Below are 24,344 nucleotides of genomic sequence, written 5' to 3' on the forward strand. Positions count from 1 at the left end.
TGACCTTTGAATGTTGATTTTCCTTGGAATTCCACACTTTGTCTTCTCTCTCAACACGTTCTTCTATAGCTCCTGTCACCATGCGTGCTCTGCCAACTCCTCAGATCTGCATTTGTAGCATGGATCTCTGTCTCCTGAGCTCCACATCCACACATCCAAGAGCCTAACGCACAGCTCCACTTAGAGGAGCCACAGGCACCTCAAATGCAATGTGTTCTAAAACAAACTCATTAACCTCCACTCCAAATCTGTTCCTCTTCCCATGTTCCATGTCAGCAGATTTCCTTAGTTCATCAATAACTCCTTTCTTAGATTGTCTTTCTTGGGCATGTAAATCAAGAAATCCTGGTAAGTCTGTCTCCTAAACTGAACACCATTTAAACTTACCCTCTTCTCTACCAGAAGTCACCACCATCTCTTGCCTAGATAACTGAACAGCCTCCTACTGGTCTTCCTGTTTCATTCAGTCCATTTTTCACACTGTGATCAAAGTGATCTTTTTAATGTGCAAATCTAAACATGTCCTGTCATGGCTATTGTTTTATTCAGCTGTAAATCTTTAGTACTTAGCACATTGTACACGAGGCACATGATAATCAATAAATGTTTATTTAGTAAAAAGAATAAATTACTGAAATGTCCAGTAGGCCTACATTTGAACATGCAAACTAAAGATGTAAGTTTCACAGTTAATTAACATTATAAAATGTGTGAAAAGCCCAATTTGACAACCAAACAGTAACACCAAACTTAAGCAATTTATATAATCTTAGTCTGAAAATAACTGCAAGGTTTACATCAAACTCTTAAAAATTACTACTCTACTCCCTCCCCATCCCCATACAAAAAGTAATTGCTATATTTTCCAAAAGAATCAAAACCAAGTCTGAACATTCAAAATTTACTTACGTGCAAAGAATTGACTGGTCCTCACGATCTATAAAACAGAACAAAACAAACAAACAAAAAAAAAGAAAGTGACCATTTGCCTGGTTTAAAAATATTTGATATAATAAAGTTGCAGTAATAGCCTATAAAATATTAGTAACTCTACTCCTCTCAAGCCAAGTTAATTCCTTTCCAACCTTATTATACAGTACTAAATCTAATCGAGTTCACTTATTATCTCCCATTATTATGACAGATTCTCTGGGGCAAGTAACAATAACCCAGGCTTACTTCACACATCATTTGCCTAGATGACTTTATGTGCCTAATCAATCCTGACTCTCAAACCCTGCTGCAGATCAAACTCAACCGGGAAGTTTTATAAAAATGTACTTCCCAGAGTGCCACCCTTGCTAAGTCATTCTCAGGAAGGTAGGGGTTGGAAATCCATCTTTAAGTAAGCTCCCCAGGTGATTCTCATGCCTGGCTAGGTTCTGAAACCACTGCCTTTCTGAATGGCTTCAAGAGTGCTCACAACCAGAGAGGAATCATTATTAATTTGATCTTAAAGGAGAAAACAAGTACCAAACACTGAGTGGACAAGAAGGTTGAAGGAGGATAAACATTTATATAAAGTTTAACCACTGTCTCAAGTCAAAATGTTCTCTATACCAAATATAACAAAAGAATGTACAATGATAAAATTTAATATGATTTTTAAGTTATTAATAATTTAAGGATTCAGCTAAATTTTTCAAATGCAAAGGTGAAATTCAAACCTACGTCTAGCCCATGGACAAAATTACCAGTGTAGGATGTATGATTTCTAGTCACATAAGAGCATTATTATCACTACTTTACAGATGAGAAAATGTTCCTCCCAAGTCATACAGCTATGAAGGGCACAGATGCTGGGACAAGAACCCAGGCCCGTCTGCCCTGTCTGTGTGCTCACCACTAAACTAGTTTTCCCTTATGCCATACTTGCTTTTCTCTGGTGGACACCATCAGGTGCCCAATGAGGATCTCAGAGTGGTTCAGACATAAATAACTTTCATGAAAGAGAAATAAATAGTTCATCTACTATATCATACTCTATTTATATGATATTATTAAAATAAATCCATTCACACATTCTATGTATAAACTGAGTTGTACAGAGCATATTACTGCCCTTCCCTCAAGTCTAATTTATTTCTGAGTAGCTCATAGCCACTGTGTTGTCCTTCCTTCTGGCTGCCACAGGCAACATTCACAGTACATGGTCAATGTCTGCCTCCTTTATTCATTTACTGTCTCAGGCCACGCCACAACCTTTCTTCCCTCATGCTCTTCCCTAGATCCACAGTCACTCGGATACCTCCTTATATCTTTCGTACTCAGTTCAGCTTTATCTCCTCTGGGGAAAACTTCCCAGACACTCTCCCTCAGGTTCCTCAATGTTTCCTTCTTTTAGGCATATTTTGGAATTAGACAAACAATATGGCAATAGACCACCCACTAGGATGTACTGCTTGAGACCTGACTGTCTTATTTCTTTATTCCCAGCATTGAGAGTCTAATGAAGACCTGCTGAGAGAAATCTAATGTTAGGTACCATGCTGGGCACTGGCAAGATAGTGGGGACTGGAACCTTTTGTTCTAGTTCCAGCTCTGCCACAAACTATATATTAAAAAATGAGGCATTTATTCCTTGCTATAAAACCATGATTTTACCAAGTCTTTGATTATTCACTTACAATATGAAACTTCAGACCCCTAACTCTCCTGGTTTGAGCAATTTCTATAGAATTCCACTACACCAAGTTTTTTATGGCTTTTCTGAACGGGTTTACACATTTAAGAAACAAAAACACACAAACATTAAACCAAATTAAATCGCCTCCTAATTCATTCAGATGACTTCCTTCCTGCATCTGTACATCCTATTATCATCTGGAATTGGAGACCCACACACAACAACCTACCCTTCAAACCTGCTCCATACTTCATTCTCCCATAATTCTTGTCACCGCCACCCGTCAACGACAACAAAAAAAAACCCTCTCTTCTAGCCAGACTCATCCACTCTTGTTATTTGTCTGTCTGATCTTGTACTAACTTTGGACCTCTTTCTTTATTAGTACGATAAGGGGAATGGGCTTGACCACCTCCAGGAGTCTATCTAACTCTGTGATAAGTACTCCCCCCCGCTCCTGTTTCGCTAAACACTCCTCCAACTGGAGCACAACAGTTTATAGTGATCTTTGTACTCTAAAAAACTGTAAATGTAACCAGATACAGCCTTATGGTGATGTTAAAGGGGAACATTTTTTACTTTTAAAAATGCAATTGGCTGTCTAGAGAGCAAAGACTCATTTGATACCTTGGTATTTTCCAAAGCACCTTCCAAAAATCATATAAGGAGGCATTCAATAAATCTATGTTGAATTAAATCATATTTTTCAACAGTGAGAAAAGTTTAAAATCAATAATCTCAGCTCTTACCTTAAAAAAAAAAAAACTAGGAATGAGCAAATTAAACCCAAAATAAGTAGAAAGAAAAGATAAACAACAGAAATCAATGAAATGGAAAGCAAAAAAAAAAAGAAAGAAAAAAAATCAGTGAAACCAAATGTTGGCTTCTTGAGCAGATCCATCATATTGATAAAAACCTCTAGCCAAACTCATCAAGAAAAAGGAGAAAAAGACGCAAATTACTAATATCTCGAATAAGAATGGTAATATCACTATAGATCCCACAGACATTAAAAGGATAATAAGAAAATATTAGGAACCACTTTATGCCGAAATATTTGACATCTAAGATGAAAGGGACAATTTCTTTAAAAGACACAACTGCTAAAGCTCTCAAGAAGAAACAGTAACTGGAATAACCCTGTACCTATTAAAGAAATTGAATTTGTAATTAAAAACCTTCCCTCAAAGAAAACACAGCTTCACTGGTGAATTCTACAAAATATTTAAGGAAGAAATAACACCATTTTCACACAAGTGAAAATTGAAGAGGAAGAAATATTTCCCAACCCATTCTAAGAGACAAGACTTACCCCTCTATTAAAACTGGAAAATAGACACTACAATAAAAGAAAACAATATTTAGATATCTCTTAAACAAATGTACAAAAATTCTTGACAAAATGTTAGCAAATCAAATCCAGCAATATATAAAAAAGATGATACACAGAATGAGCAAGTGGTACATATCCTGGGAATAAGCTGGCTCAGCATCCAAAAGGTAAACAATCTAATTCCCCATATCAACAGACTAAAGAAGAAAATCCCGATGATCATCTGAATAAATGAAGAAAAAGCACTGGATAAAATTCAACATCATTCATAATTAAAAAATAAAATCTCAGCAAACTAGGAATACAAGGGAGCTTTAATGGTAAAAAACTGAATGCAGTCCTCTAAAATCAAGAACAAGGCAAGGATGCCTGTTCTCACCAATCTTATCCAACATCACAAAGCAAGGGGGAAAAAAGCATAGAGTGGGAAGGAGAAAATAGCAGTATCTCTATTTGTAGAGGACACAATTATCTAGACAGAAAGAATCTACAAAAAAACCGAACAACTTCCAGAATAAGTGAGTTTAGCAAGGTTGCAAAAAAGTCAATATATATTTTTAAAATCCTATGTCTAAATATTGATAGTGAAAAACGGAAAATTGAAATTTTATAAGTTCCATTTAAAACTAAAACACATGCATTGCTCAGTTATACTAAGGTATACGATCATACTTAGGTATAAATCTAATAAAGTATGTGCAAGATCTGTATCCTGAAAACTACAAAACACTGAGGAAAGAAATCTAAGACTTATATAAATAGACAAATTATGTTCATGAATTGGAAGACTGAATATTGTTGTCAACTCTGTCACAACTGATCAACAGACTCAATGTAATCCAATCAAAATGTCAGCAGGACTTTTTTTAATAAAAATTGACAAGCTGATTTGTAAAATTTATATATATGGAAAGACAAAGGAACTAAAAGAGACAAAACAAATTTTTAAGAACAATGGTAAAAGACTCATACTACCTAATTTCAAGATTTACTATAAAGTTATTGTATCAAGTCAGTGTGATATTGGTGAAAGGACAGACATATAGATCAAAGAAAGAGAGTCCTGGAATAGACCTTTGTTGACTTTTAACAAAGGTACCAAAGCAATTCAATAGAGAAATAGTCTTCTCAACAAACAGTGCTGCAACAATTGGATATGCACATGCAAAAGGATAAACCTCAATATATACCTGGCACCACATATAAAAATTAACTCAAACTAGAACACAGGCTGAGAGAAAAAAATTGCAAATCACATATCCAATGAAGGACTTGTAACTTGCATCCAGAAAGGACAAAGACTCACAAAACTGAGTAATAAGAAAAGGAACTATTCAGTTTTTTTAAAATGGTCAAAAGATTTAGACACTTCGCCAAAAACATACAAGTGCCAAATAAGCACATTGAAACATGCATTAGGGAAATGCAATTTAAAACCATAATGAGATACCGCTACACACCTATTGGAGAGACAATTTAATAAAAACCGACAATACCAAATGCTAACAAGGATTAGGAATAACTGGAATTCATCCATTACTGGTAGATATGCAAAATGGCACAGCCACTTTGGAAAACAGTTTGGTAATTTCTTATAAACAAACATACATCTACCATATGACCCATCAATTCTAATCTTAGCATTGACTCAGTAAAATGAAAGCTTATACTCATACAAAAGCCTGTATACAAATGTGTACAATCTCTTAATGGTCAAAAACTGAAAACAATCTAAAAGGCCGTCGAATGGTGAATGAACAAACAGGTTGTGGAACATGCACTAAAAAGGACTGAATGAATCTCAAATGCATTAGGCTGTTGAAAGAAGTCACACCCAAAAGACTAAATTGTGGATTATATGACATTCTGGAAATGGCAACATTACAGTGTTTGTTCCTAGCATTTATTTATTTTTGGCTATAGTGAAGGATAATTGGTAATACATAAGAAAGCTACTGATATTTGTACATTTTTAAGCTAGTCAATCTATGAAACCACTGTTTTACCCCTTCCCTAATCCTTTCACTCTGTATGCCCTCACCCTTTTAGTTTTCTTCATAGCACTCATTATATTGTGATATCGTCCATCTTTATTTTTTTTTCCCCAATGAGATAACAGTTCTCTAATAATGTGATTAGGAGGGTTTTACTACATCTTACAGCTTCACAGGATGGAGAGTGATATTTCCTACTGTCTATATTTCCAAATTAGAAGATTCGATACATATGTACAAGACAACTAAAATTCATATAAAACATTCCTTTTCTTGACATAAAATATTCTTTGTCCCTTTTTTGCTTTGAAGTCTACTTTAGACTGACGTTACTTTTTTGTATGCAATTGGCTATCTGTCCATCCTTGTACTTTTACTTTTTGCTACTTTGTTTGAGATGTCTTTCTTATAAATGGAATATGATTGTATTAGGCTCCCTCTTATATACAAGGGTGTTACAAGAATTTACATTTATTGTTATAATTGCCATATTTGGTGTTATATGTTTTCTGACTTTTTAAAGTCTTCCTTGACATTTCTTTTTGAGATGACTTGTTTTCCTTGCTTCTATTTCTCCTAATGTAGGAAACTTGGACTTAGTTTCAAAATTTTTCCAAAAAATCCTTCAATCTACATTTTTGAGGGTTACACCTTGATGTATATCAATCCTATTCTTAAGATGCTAATTCTTAAAACAAAAGGGAGGGATAGAATATATGCCTATTTACTCAAAATATTACTCAGGGTGTCAGACATCCTTCAACATGGCTGATTAGCATTTTGCTATATGGATGAGCCATTCTTTAAGTCATTACTTATTGATATAATAATTGGTTGTTTCTAGTGTTTCTAAGGAAGCTACCAGAGTTTATCCTCCACCCAAAATAACAGCATGAGATCCATTAATTAAGAAATACAGCCAAGGAAAGAAAAAAAAAATTTCTAGTGTGTGGATGAGGGCAAGTCTGGAGACCTGCAAGGCAACATGGATGAACTTAGAGAAAATCATGTCGAGTAAAATAAGCCAGGTACATAAAGGGAAATACCATATGTCCTCACTCGTAAGTGGGAACTAAAAAAATAAACAAATAAATAAAAAAAGAAAGAAAGATAATACAATCACAATAATTTGTTGAACTTTCAAAAGGAGAGAACAGAACTGAGGCCACCAGAGGTGGGAAAGGAGGAAGGGGAGAAGGGTTAGAGAGAAATTAGTAAAGGGCCATAAAAAGTGATTACATTGTATAATGTTGAATATACTAATTATCCCGATTTGAGCATCACATACTGCACACAGGTATTGATATTCAAAGTGGTACCTCACAGATATGTATAATCAATTATGTTTCAATAATAAATAAATAAATAAATAAACTAGAATGGAAAACAACTTAGTATATTAACTCTCCTATATTCTAAATAAGAAAGTGTTCTAGACTCTCAAAAACATTTTCCGTTCTATAGTTAAAATAGTTGTCTTGAATTTAAAATAAAATGAATATCCAATTAAAAAATAATAATAATAAAGAGCTGCAAGCACAGACTGGGGGAGGATAACAGGTTCCAAGAGGTATGTCTCCAAGAGGGCAAAGACCCTGACGCATTCTATGTATAGAAAGAAGACTTGAAGTTCTGTGAAATTAATGTAGGTAATTGCAAAACTACGTTGGTCCTCAAAATGGGAAAATTAGTAGCCCCAGGGAAAACAGAAAATTATATAAGAAATAAAATGTGATTGCAGGACAAATAATTTAAATATTGAATACTAAAATGCAAAAAAAAAAAAAAGTGTTGATTTAATTTCTATCAGGAAGATGAGAAGAGACTGAGGTTAAAAACTCTTTCCATAATAGGAAGTCTATAGGTAATAATAGAAGGGAAAAAAGAAAGAAAGGTAGGGAGAAAGGGAGGGAGGGAGAGAGAAAGAATAGCACAAGCTTGTTACTTATAAATATGTACATATACAAAAGAAACAGATAAAACATGACTTTCACTAAAAAGAGAATCCAGAATAGGCTAGGCAGAAGAGGTATTTCCTGTTTTTCAATAATGTGAGCCTTACTTTACTGTTTTTTTGTTTTAAAAGTATCTTCATATATTACTTTAATATAAAGTAAAAAATAGCATTCAGGTTTCTTTGACAAATTCCTGATGGTACGTAGATTATTTCACATTGTTTAATGGTCTATACCCACTAGATAACAAAGGAATTACCTAGGTCCTTAAGATTTGTCAGACTTTACCTCTAAAATTGTCTGGGCCTTTTGTCTTTGAGACATAAAGGTAGATAGATCTTCGACAATCTCTTTAATTTCTCCCATGGGCATCGTTCTGATTAAATTTTCCACCTTATTTCAAGTCAATTCTGTCTTTGTTTATGGTGTTATATAACTTTTATCATTTCTGGTAGTTCTCTTTTCTTGGTCACACTTGCCAAACATATATTTTACTGTCTTTTCCTGGAACCAGCACTTAGTTTTACTTAACAGTCCTATGAGAGAATGTACTTTGTTCCAATCCATTAATCTCTGTATACATGTTTCCTCTTGTTTTGGTTCATTTCATTGTTGTACTTCTAAAGAAGTTTACTGTGAAATAACATAGAAAAGCTCACAAGACAATGCACAGCTCAATAAATTATCATAAAGTTGTCTATTATCTACCTTACTGAGTGGAAGCCTTAATTCATCTAAAAATTTTTATTTACTAATAAAAGCACTAACAGCTATGATTATTTCATAAAGTGGCTTTTGCAACAACCATAAATTTTTCTATATGTGATATTTTATTGTGGTTAATTTCTGAAAAATCTGATACACGTTTTGATTTCCTCTTTCACAAAAAAACTGTACAGATGAATGATTAATAGCAAAAATAGTAAGAACTCATTAAGCACACTCTCAAAAATTAATCCACTTGGAAATCTTTTTATTGTTCATATCTTGTCTTACTGCACTGTGGTCAGAGAATATAGCCTATGACTTCTTAGTTCTTTCAAAAACTAAGATTTTTATTGGTGGCCTACTATCTAATTTATACCAAGTTTCTAAATGTGCTTTCTGTGTAATGGGCAGTCCTATTATATATACATTTTTCAACATAAGCTTGCTAAATTGTGTTAAATCACATTCCTTATATTCTTTTCATCCCTACTTAGTACATCAAATTCTGAGAGAAGCATGTTAAAGCTCTCTCTATTACCATGGTTCATTTTCCTTGTATTTCTATTGTTTTAAATAGTTGATATATATATACGCAGTGTCAATGCGTATATATATATGTCTCTCCTAGATGCCCACATCATACTACTTCTATCTTAAATCTCTAATCTCTCCTCCTTCCTCATTCTCATCTGAATCCTTACTCATATTCCCATGAGAAAACAGACGCGTTTTTACAAGCTCCCACTACTAACCCTCTCTACCCACCTACCTGGAGATAATGTTTCAAAAATCTGGCTACGAAGAGCAGGGCTATGGAACAGAGAACTTTCTTTTTTAAAGTAATGGGGAAAACTTTAACATATTTAATGCTATCTTAGGAGAAAGAGAGGTAGAAGATGCTGTCAGAACTAGAATAATCAACACTGTGAGATTCCTGACAAGGCTGAGAGGATGTGATTGATAACAGAGATGAAGGAATTGGTAAGACTGGCCTTTGACAGGAGTGGATACAAGAAAGGAGGGTTTGTAAATCTGGTTCAGGAAGCCGGGCAGTTCCTCCCTGGTGGCTTCCAATTTCTCTATAGAATGGGAAGCAAGCCATCAACTGGGGAGTACAGAGACACATAGGAACCCAGAGACCTGAACCACGCAGAGATTTGGAAGTCATTATGGAGAGTGGGGTGATCATCTCACTAGAGAAACAAGGTAGGATTAGCACGTCATGTTGAGAGTAGAATCGGGGCTCATGGTCATGAAATTACAGTAGTATTGATCTGTTCAGTTGTGTGAATACAACTCCAGAAAGCATCAGCAACCCAAGAAAGAGTATTAAAAAAGACAAATATTTTGATTAATTTAGCATGAGAATTTTGCCAAAGAGGTACAACAAAAGAAAAATAGGACAAGAGATTTAGGATGTGGATAGAAGACTGTTGAAAAAAATAGACCATGAAATTTAAACTGAGGAAGAAAGTGAAGGAGTATTGTTAATATACAGAGGGGAAGTAGAACAACTAGTGGGCTGAGAATCCACGTGGAAGCAAAGAACACGTTTAGGAGAGTTTTTGATTGGACTGCCACTATGGAAGGATACTGTAATAATATCTGAAAAATTATATGAAAAATCAGGCAATTCTAAAAGATGACAAAGTCTAGAGCATCACCATAGAAGTTAGTGGCATAAGTAAGAAAAGAAGGAAAATAAGGACATAAGAGATCAAGGAGCTGGTTTGATCACTACATTCTGGCTTTCAAAAAATGTCTAAAGCCATGGTTCAAATGAATGACTCTTCAAATTTATATTTCATTCTGATCCAAAAGAACACAATAAAAATCAACCACCTCAATACATGCTTTTTAAACTTTTGTTGTCTCCTTTAGTATGCACTTAAATCACAAATAATACTTTATAATCTTTTATTCCCCAACGAAGCATCCATCTTTCCTATTATTCTTCCTGTTGGTTTTAAAACCTATTGTAATAGAGCTTTAGTTGTACTGGCTTGTGGTGGGGATCAAATGAACATAAAAATTAGATGCTTTTTAATATAAAAATTTATATGAAGTATTATTATGAAGTATTGTACTTACGAGCTTCCTACAGTAAGTGGCCACATTGTCTACTCTAATCCTAACAACTCATAATTTTTCTACAAATAACATTACTTTTCCTTTTACTTTTATTTTAAATCTTTTTATAAAAAAGAAAACTAAAACCCTTTTTTAGATGAGATTGAGACATTTAAAAACACTATATTACATTTAAGAAATTCTGAATATTCCAATTACCTTGAAGCATGCATCTGTAAGCAGACTCAGATATAGCATAGATGTGTGGAGGCATCTCATGACGTTTCTTCCCTCTGTACATTTCAATAATATTCTCAGAGTAAATTGGAAGATTCTTGTAAGGATTTATGACTACACAGAAGAGTCCAGAATAAGTCTAAAATGAAAATAAAATACAGTGTTAAAAAAACAAATAGAAAAAAAAAACCCTGCATTTATCTGTCTGGGTCCAATCAGGAGACAGAACCCACAGTCATTTAAACAGCAGATCTTTATCCTTTGGATGATTACTTTATCCCCAAAATTAAATCTAGCCTGTAATAGGCAATTTCCTACTGTGAACCACAGGTAGTTCTCCCACAGTAAATGGCACTCTCTGGACTCAGTTTCCTCATCTGTAAAATAATGTGTGCTTCATGACTTCACAGGGCTACTGTAAGGTTCAAACATGTCATTTGCCTTTTCACATTCATTCTCTCACAAGTATACTTGTACAAGGTATGAAAACCTCATTAATGTAGTTTCAGATTTCACATTGCAACTAATTAAGAAAATACAATTTGTCAAGTTTGGGTATAGTATCAAAAAAGAATATCCACAGTTATCTGAAAAGGCTATGAAAACACTCCTTTTTCCAACTAAATATCTGTGTAAGCTGGATTTCCTTCATGTACTTCAACCAAAACAACATATTTCACCAAATTAAATGCAGAAGCAGATATGAGAATCCAGCTATCTTTTGTTAAGATATGTTAAGAGATTTGCAAAAATGTGAAAGTTTCCATTCTTATAATTTTTTTTGTTTTGGAAAATATCGTTTTTTTCATAAAAAAATATGTTAACTTGTTATGGGCTTACTATTATTTTTTTAAATGAATTAATAAACACAAAATTTTTGTTTTCATTTCTAATACAGTAAATATCAATAAATATAACTCACATAAACAGAAGGTCCTTGGGATCCTCAACATTTTAAGAGCTACTAGTCTAGAAGATACAAACCTATCCTGATCAATACACTCGTCATTATTCAGAATTCACACTATGAACACTTATGACTTTTTAAATTTATATAGAATGATTTCTGAGAAAATTCTACAGAACTGACTCTGGGAACTGTGGAAAAACAAGAGCAGTTAGGACTGCTGCCAGATGCTCCAGCCCTGTGAGGGACTGAAGGCATCTGGAAAGGATGCTCAGTTGCATTATGAAACAGACCTTTTATTTAAGGTGATTTGGGTAGACAAAAGTCTAAAAAGCAAGATAACACTAAAAAGGCTGGAGGATTGGAAGCGTTTGGCTGCATGGCCAACTTCCCAAGGGAACACTAAGGGGGCTTCAAACTAACAGCTGTGTTCATAAGGGCTGACACCCTTGGCAGTTACCACCAGAAAGCCCGCTAGGGACCACTCTATTTTGAACACTGCAGTTACTAACACTAGAAAAAGAGAACGAGAGACTGCCAAAAAAATGCAAGTGATCAGAAACATCTCTCTAGCTGCTTTCCTTGTATCTTTCCTCAACTCACAATTGCAGGCTCAGAGGTGGAATGCGCTTCCTACATAGATTAGAGGTTTAGGAGGGGACAAAAGACAAAAAGCGCCTGCTCTAAGTTCACTGATTTGGGCTGTTTGCTAATGCCTTACTTCTGAGCAGACTAGATGGACATCTATCCCTCGTTTGCCTGAAGCCAGATTAATTACTTGTGGACTGCTCAGGCCTTTGAACTCTTGGCTTTCTTGTACACACAGTGCAAATTTCAGACAACCTTGGCTTCCCAGACCACCATCTTGCACTTTTTCCCAATCAGGTATCTCATCTACCTAGTCCAGTCTCTCTCTGCAGCCCATATGAAAAAAAGGCAATGACAATGAAAGTAGACTTGATTAAGGGTGAAAAAAACCAAGAAGCAACCTCATACTTTTTTATTGAGTTTCACTTATATACAACAAATCATAACAACATACTAATGAAGTTTTATACAGACCACCTCACTTTTTTCATTCAAAAATTAGGTCATAGTCTATCACAAAGCCACAAATTCTGCACTTCATTTTTAAAAAGGCAAAAAAAGAAAAACAACAAAAACTCCAAGAAAGTTAAAATATGCAAATTTGCTTAATATCCACAGCATGTATAGCATAGTAACAGATCATAACAATGACATATTTAATCAGAAATAATTCCAACATGTGTATCTACCATGTGTTAGGCACTTTTCTGAGGACTAGGATTACAAAGATGAGTAAGTCTCACAAATATGAATAAGTCATCAAAAAACAAAAGGTTGAACAATCATCAGTATCCCATGCTTGCTAAAGAGGAGCAAAAATAAATGCTTAAGTGGAAATATTATTAAAGTGCTTAAAGAGCTAACTTCTAACTACCTAAAAAATTAGCTCAAATATTGGGTTCCTGCATAAACTGATCACTGAACTGATACCTGCTACTTTTGTCTTGCCCAAGCACACAGTAAGAAGGCAATATGTGGTTAAAATAATTTTGCTACAGACCTTAAAGTTCAAATTAAACTGTGTTAAGTATTTGACTACCTACACAAGACATTAAGCACCTTCAAGAAACATACACTCTAGGTAGGAGGACAATAGATACACACTAAACAAACAAGTCACAATAAAAGGCACTAAAAAGAGAAAGACAAACAGGTGTAATAAGTAGTACAGAGAGCTCTCGGGCAGAACACACAAGAAACCTCGGCACTGAAAATCATGCCATCTTGTGAGAAACTATAAAACTAGGGACAAAATCCAGATCACATGGCCTTTGATGTTCTTTTAAAAGACTATCAGGTCAAATGAAGTGATAAAGGAATTCCTACTAAAATAGTAAGTGCAAAACACTCTTCTGGTGGCAGGATATATCCAAGGCAGTGTGAGAAGTCCAGTCTAGCTGAAAATAGTTTGTATCATGGAATGTGAGTGATAAGAACCTAGAAAGCCAAACCGAACAGTTTAGATTTTGTCATGTATAGGTGATGAGGTATTAGAGGCTCAGGCGAGAAGAGAGATTGGAGGAAAGATGTATTTTAGACCGTATAAATCTGGCAGCCAAATGGAATATAGATTGAAGGGGCAAGAGGTGAGAAGCAGGAAGACAAGCAGACACTGCTCGATGGTCCTGGCACAACAACAGGGCTTAGATGAGAGAAGAGGCAACACGAAGCAGAGAAAGGATGAGTCATGGAGAAAGCTGGATGGAGACTTAGTACTCAGAAACTCTCAATACAGAAAAGCCACTGAAGACCTAAGTCAAAGTGGACTGCAAGGTTCTCAAGCTTTAGAGACTGAAACAGTTATTGACAGAAGGGAAAAATAATTTGATTTGGGAGAAAATGAATCTCCTCTTAACATATTGAGATTGTGGTGTGGTAGGTGAACCAAGAAGGATTATGCCCAGTAAGCAATTGGAAATACTGGATTGCCAGAGCCATTGGAAAATGAAGAATTGCAAAGGCTTGAGGAATAGTTTGCATAATAACATTATGTATACTCTACCTAAGAGAGACAAACAAAAATATTTGCACACACAAAAAGTTTTCAATTTTTCCAACATGTTACGCTGCTTTATGCCCCTAGGCTTCTATCTACGTTTACCACTCTGCCTGGAATGCCCATCCTCTTCTGTCTTCTACTGGGGAATTTTACTCGTCCTTTAAGTGCGAGGCCTCTGTTTAAGAAAGCAGGGATGTGTCTATGCATTGTTCCATGGGTTCAAAGGATTACAGAACTGTGAAATGGAAGCAGGTGCAGATGCCAATGCAATGGAGCACAGATACAACAGTCTCCTATAGGAACAGGGGATTGAACTGGGAACATCACATAACCCTACACCCCTACTGCAGCTCTCAGAAGCAATCAGACCACCACCCAAAAGGAAAGGAAGGGAGGAAAGCATAATTCACCTGTACCATCTGCAAGCACTACACCTAGATAAAATTCACATGTTATTAAAAATGAAAACAAAACCCTATGTAATAAGGAACAGATAATCATCCAGAGACTTCAGAGAAAGAAATTATTCTATGTGGAAACTGTCTACAAAATAAGCTAACAGAAAATTTTAGGGAATAGATTTATATCTGCAACAGAATGGAGTATAACATGGACTCTACATATCACAACAGAAAAGACTGGAAGGAATCATCTGAAATAATAAAGTTAAAATCTATAGTGGAGAAAATAAAGAGCAGAATGGATACTTCAGGAAATCAAGTGATAAGAGTAGATGCATTTATTCTGGGATAGCATCCTTCTTAAAGAAAAATAATAAAAGGAAAAGAAGTTGCAAAGGTAAAACAAATAAAAAATAATAATACATAGAGGGCAGATGAATATGGAGGTCAGAGGAAGGATAACTAAAATATCAATTGTTATTGCTCCTTTGGGGAAAAAAAGGCCAAAACTCTGTAAAAAAAAAAAAAAAAAAAAAAAAAAAAAATATATATATATATATATATATATATATATATATAAATAAACTTGGAAGAAAATTTTGTATGTGGAGGAAATACATATTGAGTTAAGAAAGAATTCACCAGGCTAACAAATGCAGAAGAATTGATGGCATTAGACTCACCATTTTGCAGCCCCTGATGAAATAATGGATCTGAACAGTGTTCATCACTGGCTGCTAAAATCCTTAGATGACCGGCCGATGAGGACACTCCTAATGCACAGACTGGGCTGGCAAAACCTAACCTGAACTCGCTACTGACTCACTGATCAATCTCAACATCATAAAGTGAGAGACAACTTGGCATTAGGTATTTCCTGAACCTGAATCTGTATAAGACTCTGGATCCAACTACCAGTTTATAGGAAGCACCACAGGAATATAATCAACAAAATCCAGAACATGGGAAATTCTACAATATATCTGACACCATTTCTTCAAATAAAAAAAGAAAGAGGGGAAACACAGATTAGAGGAGACATAACAACCAATTACAACATATCAACCTTGTTTGGATCCTGAATTGACAGGCTAACTATTTATGAGATATTTATGAGAAATATTAGACAAATATTAGTTACACATCCCAAAACTGTTGCTGAGAAGAAGCTAAGCAGAACTTTCAACAGTATACAAATCTAAGAGAAGAAAAATTAAAGAGTTCTGGTCCACCAGGAGCGGGGGAGAAGATGGTAAACACCCCATGCTTTCAGTTGGGAACCTCAGGGCTACACCTAAGAGTTAAGACTACATCAGAAATAGACCAGCCCTCACATCGCCTGAAACACAGTTGGGAAGGATGTCAATGCCTAATTGAACTACATACCCTCCTACCAAACCCTCCTTAGCCTAACTGCCTCCTCAAAGCAAACTCTAGAATAAGCTTAATGCCATCTACAGCCTCAAATTATCTTCACAACTTCTTGTGTACAAAACCAGGCATATAAGGCAACAACTTGTGACTAAACTCCAAGATAATATCTGGATCCCTGTGAGCCTATTTTCATTTAGTTGTTTGAGTATTATTATCTTGGATGATAATATGTCCAAGTAATTAAAAGATAAGATTGAGAATTCTAGCAAAGAATTGGAAACTATTAAAAGAAAACCTAAACAAAAATTCTAAAACTGAAAAAAACAATAATTTAAATTCAGAATTCAATAGATACGTTTATCGGCAAATTAGACACAGCTGAAGAAAGAATTCACTACCTGACATATAATCCTAAGCAAACAGCCAGAATGCAGCATGGGGGAAAACAAGGATGAAAATGTAGAGGAATGTGAGAGCCATATGGGACATAGTGAAAAGATCTGACATATGAGGTATTTGAGTCCAAGAGGGAGAAAAGACAGAATGAAGCAGAAGCGTACCTGAAGAGGTTACAGCTAAGAATTTTCCAAAATTGACAAAAGGCATCAAGCCACAGATTCAAAACAACTACCAACTCCAAGCTGAATATATATATATATATAAAACAAAAACAAAAACAAAAAAACTTTACCTAAGCACATCATAGTAAAATACTGAAAACCAAAGAAAAAAAGAAAATTTCAGAAACAGCTGGAGGGGGGAGGGGCAGCATATTAGGCCTCACAATCAGTTTAGCATAAGCACAACCATGTTAACTGCTTCCTCACCCTGCCCCCTACCCCCTCCCTTTCTCTTAAGCAAGTGTTCTCTGAGAAAACCTGGATCTTATATAAAAAAGAACCTTGTGAAGACCAGGAAAACCACAGAGCTTTACAAAGTGCTCAGAAAAACTACCAAACCCCTTCCCCTAATTCAAACCCTATAAAACCTCTACTAGTCTGTACGAGGGCAGGAACTAATCTTTCGGTCTCCCCTCCAGATTCACTGGAAAATAAACTCCCTAATGTGGTAAGGATTTGGCTCTGAGTCCTTAAATCCCTTTGTCTTGCCAACCTAGCACAGCATAGATTACCTTCAAAGCAGCAACAATAAAACTATAAACTGAATTATCAACAGAAAAGGACAGAAGGCAGAAAACAATGCAATGGTACCTACATAGTGCTAAAAGAAAACTGCCAGCTCTGAATTCCAAATCCAACAAAACCACAAAAACTTCAAAACTAAATAAGAAATAGACACTTTCAGACAAATAAGATACTCTTTCTAAAAGAATGATGGAGTTGGTTAGAGCATGGTGATGTAACATCAAGATCAAGCGTTCAGATTCCTGAACCAACCAGCTGCCAAAAAATAGAGAGAAGCAATAGAAAGGGTAAGTGAATAAAACTAGATAAATATTGACTGTATTAAAAAGCAATGTGTATTGTTAGCTTTAAAATATAGAGAAAATTAGAATAAATAACAATAGTACATAAATTGGGAGGGAAGAGTAAATGGAGTTCAAGTGTTCTCAGGCCCTCTCATTACGTACAGTGGTAAGAGTTCTACTTCATATCAGTCTTTAATAGGTCAAGGATGCATGTTAGAATAGGTAGCCACCAAAAGAACAGCTAACAGAACAGCAAAAATGTATAACAAGGGGTGAAAAGATAGAATTACAAAAATTATCTAATCCAAAAAAAGAAATAAAAAAACCCACAAAAAAACAGAACAGGTATGACAAATAGAAAGCAATGAATCAGATGGTAGATTTAAACTGAAATGTATCAGTCATTATACTACACATGTATAAATATTCTAGTTAAAAAATATTGTCAGATTCAGAACAAAAAGAACTATAGCAGTCTATAAGAGATGTATCGTTATAGGCACAGACAAGCTGAAACTAAGTTTGGAAAACAATGAACCACGCAAACACAAATCCAAAAAAAAAAACAAACCCTAATACAAATAGACTAAATCAACTTTGTAAGAAACAATAATAAAAATGAAGACCATCTCATGATGATAAACCAGAAAGATTAAAAATTTCTACATCTGTATACTCATGACAACATAGCTTCACCACATATACAGCAATAATTGACGGAACTAAAAAGAGAAACAGATTTTCACAGTAACTAACAGAATAAGATGATTTAAAAAAACAGGTAAGGACATATAAGATTGAACAACACTGCACATATACAACACTGCATCCAGTAACTGCAGAATACACATGTTCTTCAAGGGCACAATGACCTTTTACCCAAATTGGTCATATGATGAACTATAAAGCAAGTCTAACAAATACTAAAGGATTGAAATCATTCAGGGTATGTTCTCTGACCAAGGGAGGATTATATTAGAAATAACAAAATAAACTTGAAAATTTCCTATGTTTGGAAATTAAGCAACTCACTTCTAAATAACCCATGTAGCCAAAGGAAACATACTCATTATTTTGAACTGAATGATAATAAAGGTACAACATGTTAAAACTTGAAGTATACAGATAAAGCAGTACTTAGAATGAAATGTATAGCTTTTAAAGCACATACTAGAAAGTGACTGGCTGGAAAAAAATCAGTGATCTAAGTATTCATCTCAAGAAGTTAGGGAATGAACAACAAAGTAAACCAATGTAAAGTAGAAAAAAAGTGTGTGAAAAATAGGTAGGTAGGAAGGAAAAAATGAATAGAGAGAACCAACAAAGTCAAAAGTACAACTGAAGTCAGTCTGTTATTTGGAAAGACTAATAAAATTAATAAACCTCTGGTGAGACATTAAAAAAAAAGGATAGAACAAATTATCAGCACCAGGAATAAAAGAGAACATCATTACAAATCCTACAGAAAATATGAGAGCACTATGTATGAACAACTTATGGCAATAAATTTGGAATTTATATAAAACAGACAAATTCCTAGAAAAATATAATTATCAAAACTGACACAAGACATTAAAAAGTGGAAAAGTTCTATATCTATTACAGAAAAACTTCCCTGCAAAGAAAACTATCATTATTTTAAAAAGACGTAACATTAATCCTATCCAAACTCTTCCAGAGAACAAAGATAAACATTCCCTGATTCATTTTATAAAACAAGCATAACCTTGATAGCAAAATATGATAAGGATATTATAAGAAAGAAAAACTGTAAGTTAATTTCACTCATGAGTGTCGATGCAAAAATTCTAAAAAAAATATTAGCAAGCAGATTCTAGGAATATATACACAAGGGTACTTCAAAAGTTCATGGAAAGATTCATATTATCTTTTAATTGTATTTTTCCATGAGCTTTTAAAAGTTCCCTCATGTAATACTTAGTTCTTGCAAGGTTAGTTTAATACTCAAAATATATATAATTCTTCACAGTTACAAAATAACAAGAAAAATCACACTATCATCTCAATAGATAATGGAAAAACATTTGATAAATTAACAGCCAGTCAGAATTTTTTTTAAAAAATCATCTATTTAGGATAAGAACTAGGTATAGAAGGGAACTTCCCTTATCTGATAAAGAATATTAAAAAAAACAAAAACAGCAAATATGATCATAATGGCGAAATGTTGAAAGCTTTCCCTCTGAGAACAAAAATGATATAAGGATGCCGCCAATTACTACTTCTACTGAAGAAACACTGTAGTGAAGACCTAGACAGTACAATAAAGCAAATTTTTAAAATGCACAAGAGTTGGAAAGGAAAAAATAAAACTCATTATTTGGAGACAACATGAGTGTGTTCATAGAAAATCCAAAAGAATCTTCAGCTAAACTATTACAACCACTAAGTAGACTTAGTAAGGTCACTGAACATAAAGTCAATATACAAAAATTTATGGTAAAAAACATAGTATTCCTACATAATAGTAATGATTAGGTGTATACTATGTACATACCATATGTATTACAAGGATAAAATTTAAAACACCACTTAAACAGTATCCAAAAAAAATCAAATACTAAGAAATAAATCTAACAAAAGATGTACATGACCTCTACAAAGAAAACTATAAAACAATATTGAGAAAAATTAAGAACTAAATAAATCATATACCTAGGAATTAAAGATTAAATATTATAAGGATCCAATTTTTACCCCAAATTGATCTACAGAAGCAATAAAATCCCAATCAAAATTCCAACAGGGTTTTGTGTGTGTGTGTGTGTGTGTGTGTGTGTGTGTGTGTGTGTGCATGAAAAAAACCTGACAAGCAGATTCTAAAATTATATTCAAATACAAAGGACCTAACAGACAAAAGAGTCCTAAAGAACAAAAATGAGAGGACTTAACCATGCTGGACACCGAAACATATTATAAAGCTGTAATACTTAAGACAATGTGATATTAGCCCAAAGAAACACACATAGACTCATGAAACAGAATAGGGAATCAAGAACATATTAACACCTGATTTATGGAAAGGTGGCACTTCAGAACAGTGGAGAAAGGACTATCTTTCAGTAGATGGCACTGGGTCAACCAGACAGCCATTTGGAAAACATAAATAAATCTTGTCCCTACCTCACACCACAAACAAAATTAAATTCCAGATGGAACTGAGGCTGACCCTAAGAAAAGTACATACAGTCCCTGACTTATGATGGTTTGACAATGATTTTTTTTTTACTTTATGATGGTATGAAAGCCATATGCGTTCAGTAGAAAGTGTACTTCATGTACTCATACAACCATTCTGCTTTTCCACTTTCAGTACAGTATTCAACAAATTACATGAGATATTCAACACTTTATTATAAAATAGGCTTTGTGTTAGAGGATGTTGCCCGACTGTAGGCTAAAATAAGAGTCTTAGCATTTTTAACGCAGGTTAGGCTAAGCTATGTTTGGTAGGTTAGGTGTATTAAATGAATTTTTGACAAGATATTGTAAACTTATGATGGGTTTATTGGGACAAAACCCCTTCATAAGTGAAGGAGCCTCTGTATCATCAAATTCCTTTCTCCTCTGGCTTCAAAATGAGTTTGGCCAAAGGGAGACATCACAGAAAATTGAGGGTGACAGGAGAAGAAAATCAGGATTTTTATTCCCCAGGCTCTGCAATTGCCATAAGCTGCAGACATCCCTCTAAAGAAGACTACAGTTCCTATCAGGTAGCCCTGTCCATACAGCCATCCTCTATGAGTCAAGGTAATAGCTCTTTCCTATTGTTCCTTTAAAGATCAAGATGTATTAAGGGTCTCACTTTGGCAGCACATATACTAAAATTGGAATGATAGAGAGAAGATTAGCATGTCCCCTGCGCAACTATGACAGGCAAATTTGTGAAGTGTTCCATATTTTTTCTTTTTATTAAATGGACTTGTTGATTTGCTTAGAAATTAATTTGCCTTTGAAAAGTTTATTCATCTTCCTCTGTTGAAATTAATTTGATATGTGCATGCTTTTGAAAGACTAAATTTAGAGAGCTATTTCAAATAATTGTACATATTATAAAATGAAATAAGTAAATTTTAATAAGTTTTACATCTCCAGTTTGTGAAAATTTGAAGCCCTGCTTTCTACAGAGGATTTTGTTATTCACCTGTTATTCAGTGTATGTATTTGTTATTTGAACAAATAAATATGCATATCCTTGCTAAAAAACAAAACAAAACAAAAAGATGCATTGAGGGCTCTCAATCATCATTAATGCTGAGATACTGCATTTGTTTTATAAACTCTACCTACATGTTTGTAAATCTTCCCTTTATTAAACTCTCAAATACCTAGTTTGAGGTCCTTCTGTTTCCTGCTGGGACTCAGACTAAATCAGGCATTGTCTAGAAAAGGTGAAGATATGAGTTACAGAAATGCCTATTTTATCACCCAGGAATTCCACTCCCAGTTATACACCTCACAGAAAGGCATTCTTATGTGCATCAGGAAATGTACAAGGCCATGCACTGAGGCAATGTTCATGATAGTACCAGAATGGAAAAAAAACAAACATACAAAAACAGTTGGGTGGATAAATATATTGGGTCAAAAATCTTACAATGGAATACTACAATCCAACAAAAATGAATGAATGACTCAAACTTCTTTATTTCAGGGCCCTTCTATATTCTTAGAAATTATTAAGGACTCCAAAGACCTTTTGTTTTATATCTATATCTACAGATAGATAGATAATACACATACAGCTTTTAAAATGTGTATTTATTCATTTTAAAACAATAAACATATTACATGCTAACATAAATAACATTTCTTACAAAAAATAACTTTCTATTTTCCAAAACAAAAGTGAAAGGAGTGATACTGTTTTATATGCGTGCAAAACTTTTATTGTCCGGCTTAATAGAAAAGGCTCATTTTTCATCTGTTTCTGCATTCAATCTATTGTGATATGTTTTTAGTTAAAGCATGTGAAAAAAATCAGTTTTACACAGGTACTCAGCTGGAAAAGAGAGGAATAGTTTTACAGCCTTTTCACATAATCGTGATATTCTTCTTTGATACTACCAAAACTTAACAAGTAATAATTTGTTAAGGATTAGATGCAATGTGGCGTCTGAAACCCTATCAGTGAACTTCTCATAGTCTGTTACATCAAAATCCATTGGCTTATCCTGCATGCTGAATGAATCTATCACCCATGCATGATTTTGTAACATCACGTATGCATCCTTTGAAAAACATCAGCTCATTGAATTATGCAAGTCCTCCAAATGATAACATTTCACTATACAACATCAAAAAAAACCACTTTCGTTTTTATCACCATCTATCACATCGGAAAGGTTTGTAAGTATTGACAAGTTGTTAAATTCAAAGTAGTAGATACAAGTTTCCTAAAATTCTAATTTGCATGTAAAAACTCAATTTTCATCATTGGCAACAATTATGGCCAGTTGTTTTCTATGAAGTGACAGGCTTACTTTGTTCATTTTCAAGAAAATGTCTGACAAATACTTCTGTCAGTAACCATGGTATAGCTATCAGTCATTCTATCAAATAAAAATGGTATTCTATTAAAAAGTAGAAGTTTAGCTTCCAACTCAAATAACCCCACACACATGCTTTTCCTCAAGGCAGCCATCATATGTTGATATGCAGAAGTGACTTACGCATACATACTATTTCATCACGCAGAATATTAGAAAGATGTGTCCTCAAGGTTGAGATTTAACAAAATTAGTCTTTTTTCCTGCTTTATCAAGGACATTCTTGAGTGAAAGTGGGTTTTTTAACTGCCAATAAATGACAGTGAAGAATAAAGTGATTACTAGTACAGTTTGGGGCCCCTGCCTTTATTCATGATAAGGTGTCAGGAATTTTATTCATCATTGCTTTTGTACAATGAGTACAAACGTCAACAGTGAAAAGGGCAAGTAACATTTTCCTATTATTACGAAAACAGTTTTGACCTCATAGAACCCCTGAAACGGTCTTAGGGAAACCCTAGGGAGTGTCCATAGCTCACACATTGAGAACTACTGAATTATCTTAAAAATATAATGCTGAGAGAGAAAGAAAACACACACCCAAAAGGTTATATACTATAAGATTCATTCATATAAAAATTCAAAAACAGGCAAAACTAAACTATATTGTTTAGCAAGGCATACTTAGTTGATAAAACACACTGGAAGATTCTAACACACTTCTCTCAGTAACTGATAGATCAAGCAGATAAAAATTAGTAAGGCTTAGAAGATTTAAAGAACATAGTTAAAAAGCTTAAATCTCACAGCCATATATATAGAAGCCTACACCCAACAATAACAGTATAACCATTCTTTGAAAATCCACATAGAACACTCATAAAAACTGACAATATACTACACAAAGCAAGTTTCAACAAAAACAAGGAACAATATTACATGGACAATATTCTTTGCGATGTAATTACCTTAAAAATCAATAATAAAAAGACAACTTTTAATAACCAACATTTGGAAATTTTAAAAGTACACTTTCACATGGTTCATGGGTTAAAGAAGAAATCATAATAGATATTACAAAATATTTAGAACTGAATAATAGAAATACTACTTATGGGAACCCGTGAGGTAAGCAAACAGTATTAGGGAGATGTTTACAGTTATGAATGGTTTTATTAGGAAAGAAGATGAAAACTAATGACTCTCAGGTCAT

The 24,344-nt window shown here is 34.2% G+C and overlaps 1 protein-coding gene and 1 non-coding gene across 10 annotated transcripts in view; one reads left to right on the forward strand and one right to left on the reverse strand.

The window, feature by feature from the left end:
• MYH10 (myosin heavy chain 10) overlaps nt 1-24,344 on the reverse strand; it is a 145,902-nt gene that overhangs the window by 111,976 nt on the left and 9,582 nt on the right. For all 9 annotated transcript variants that reach the window (XM_063111209.1, XM_063111201.1, XM_063111206.1 and 6 more), the window contains 2 exons: nt 10,906-11,062; nt 910-937 (listed from right to left, as the gene is read on the reverse strand). In XM_063111209.1, the coding sequence (XP_062967279.1) occupies nt 910-937; nt 10,906-11,062 (185 nt within the window). The remainder of the gene's footprint in view (nt 1-909; nt 938-10,905; nt 11,063-24,344) is intronic.
• On the forward strand, nt 21,441-21,546 carry LOC134389787 (U6 spliceosomal RNA). Its single transcript, XR_010024761.1, has one exon. It is a non-coding gene; the product is annotated as a U6 spliceosomal RNA (small nuclear RNA).

Source organism: Cynocephalus volans, chromosome 10 (genome assembly GCF_027409185.1).
Source record: "Cynocephalus volans isolate mCynVol1 chromosome 10, mCynVol1.pri, whole genome shotgun sequence".
Taxonomy (NCBI): Eukaryota; Metazoa; Chordata; class Mammalia; order Dermoptera; family Cynocephalidae; genus Cynocephalus; species Cynocephalus volans.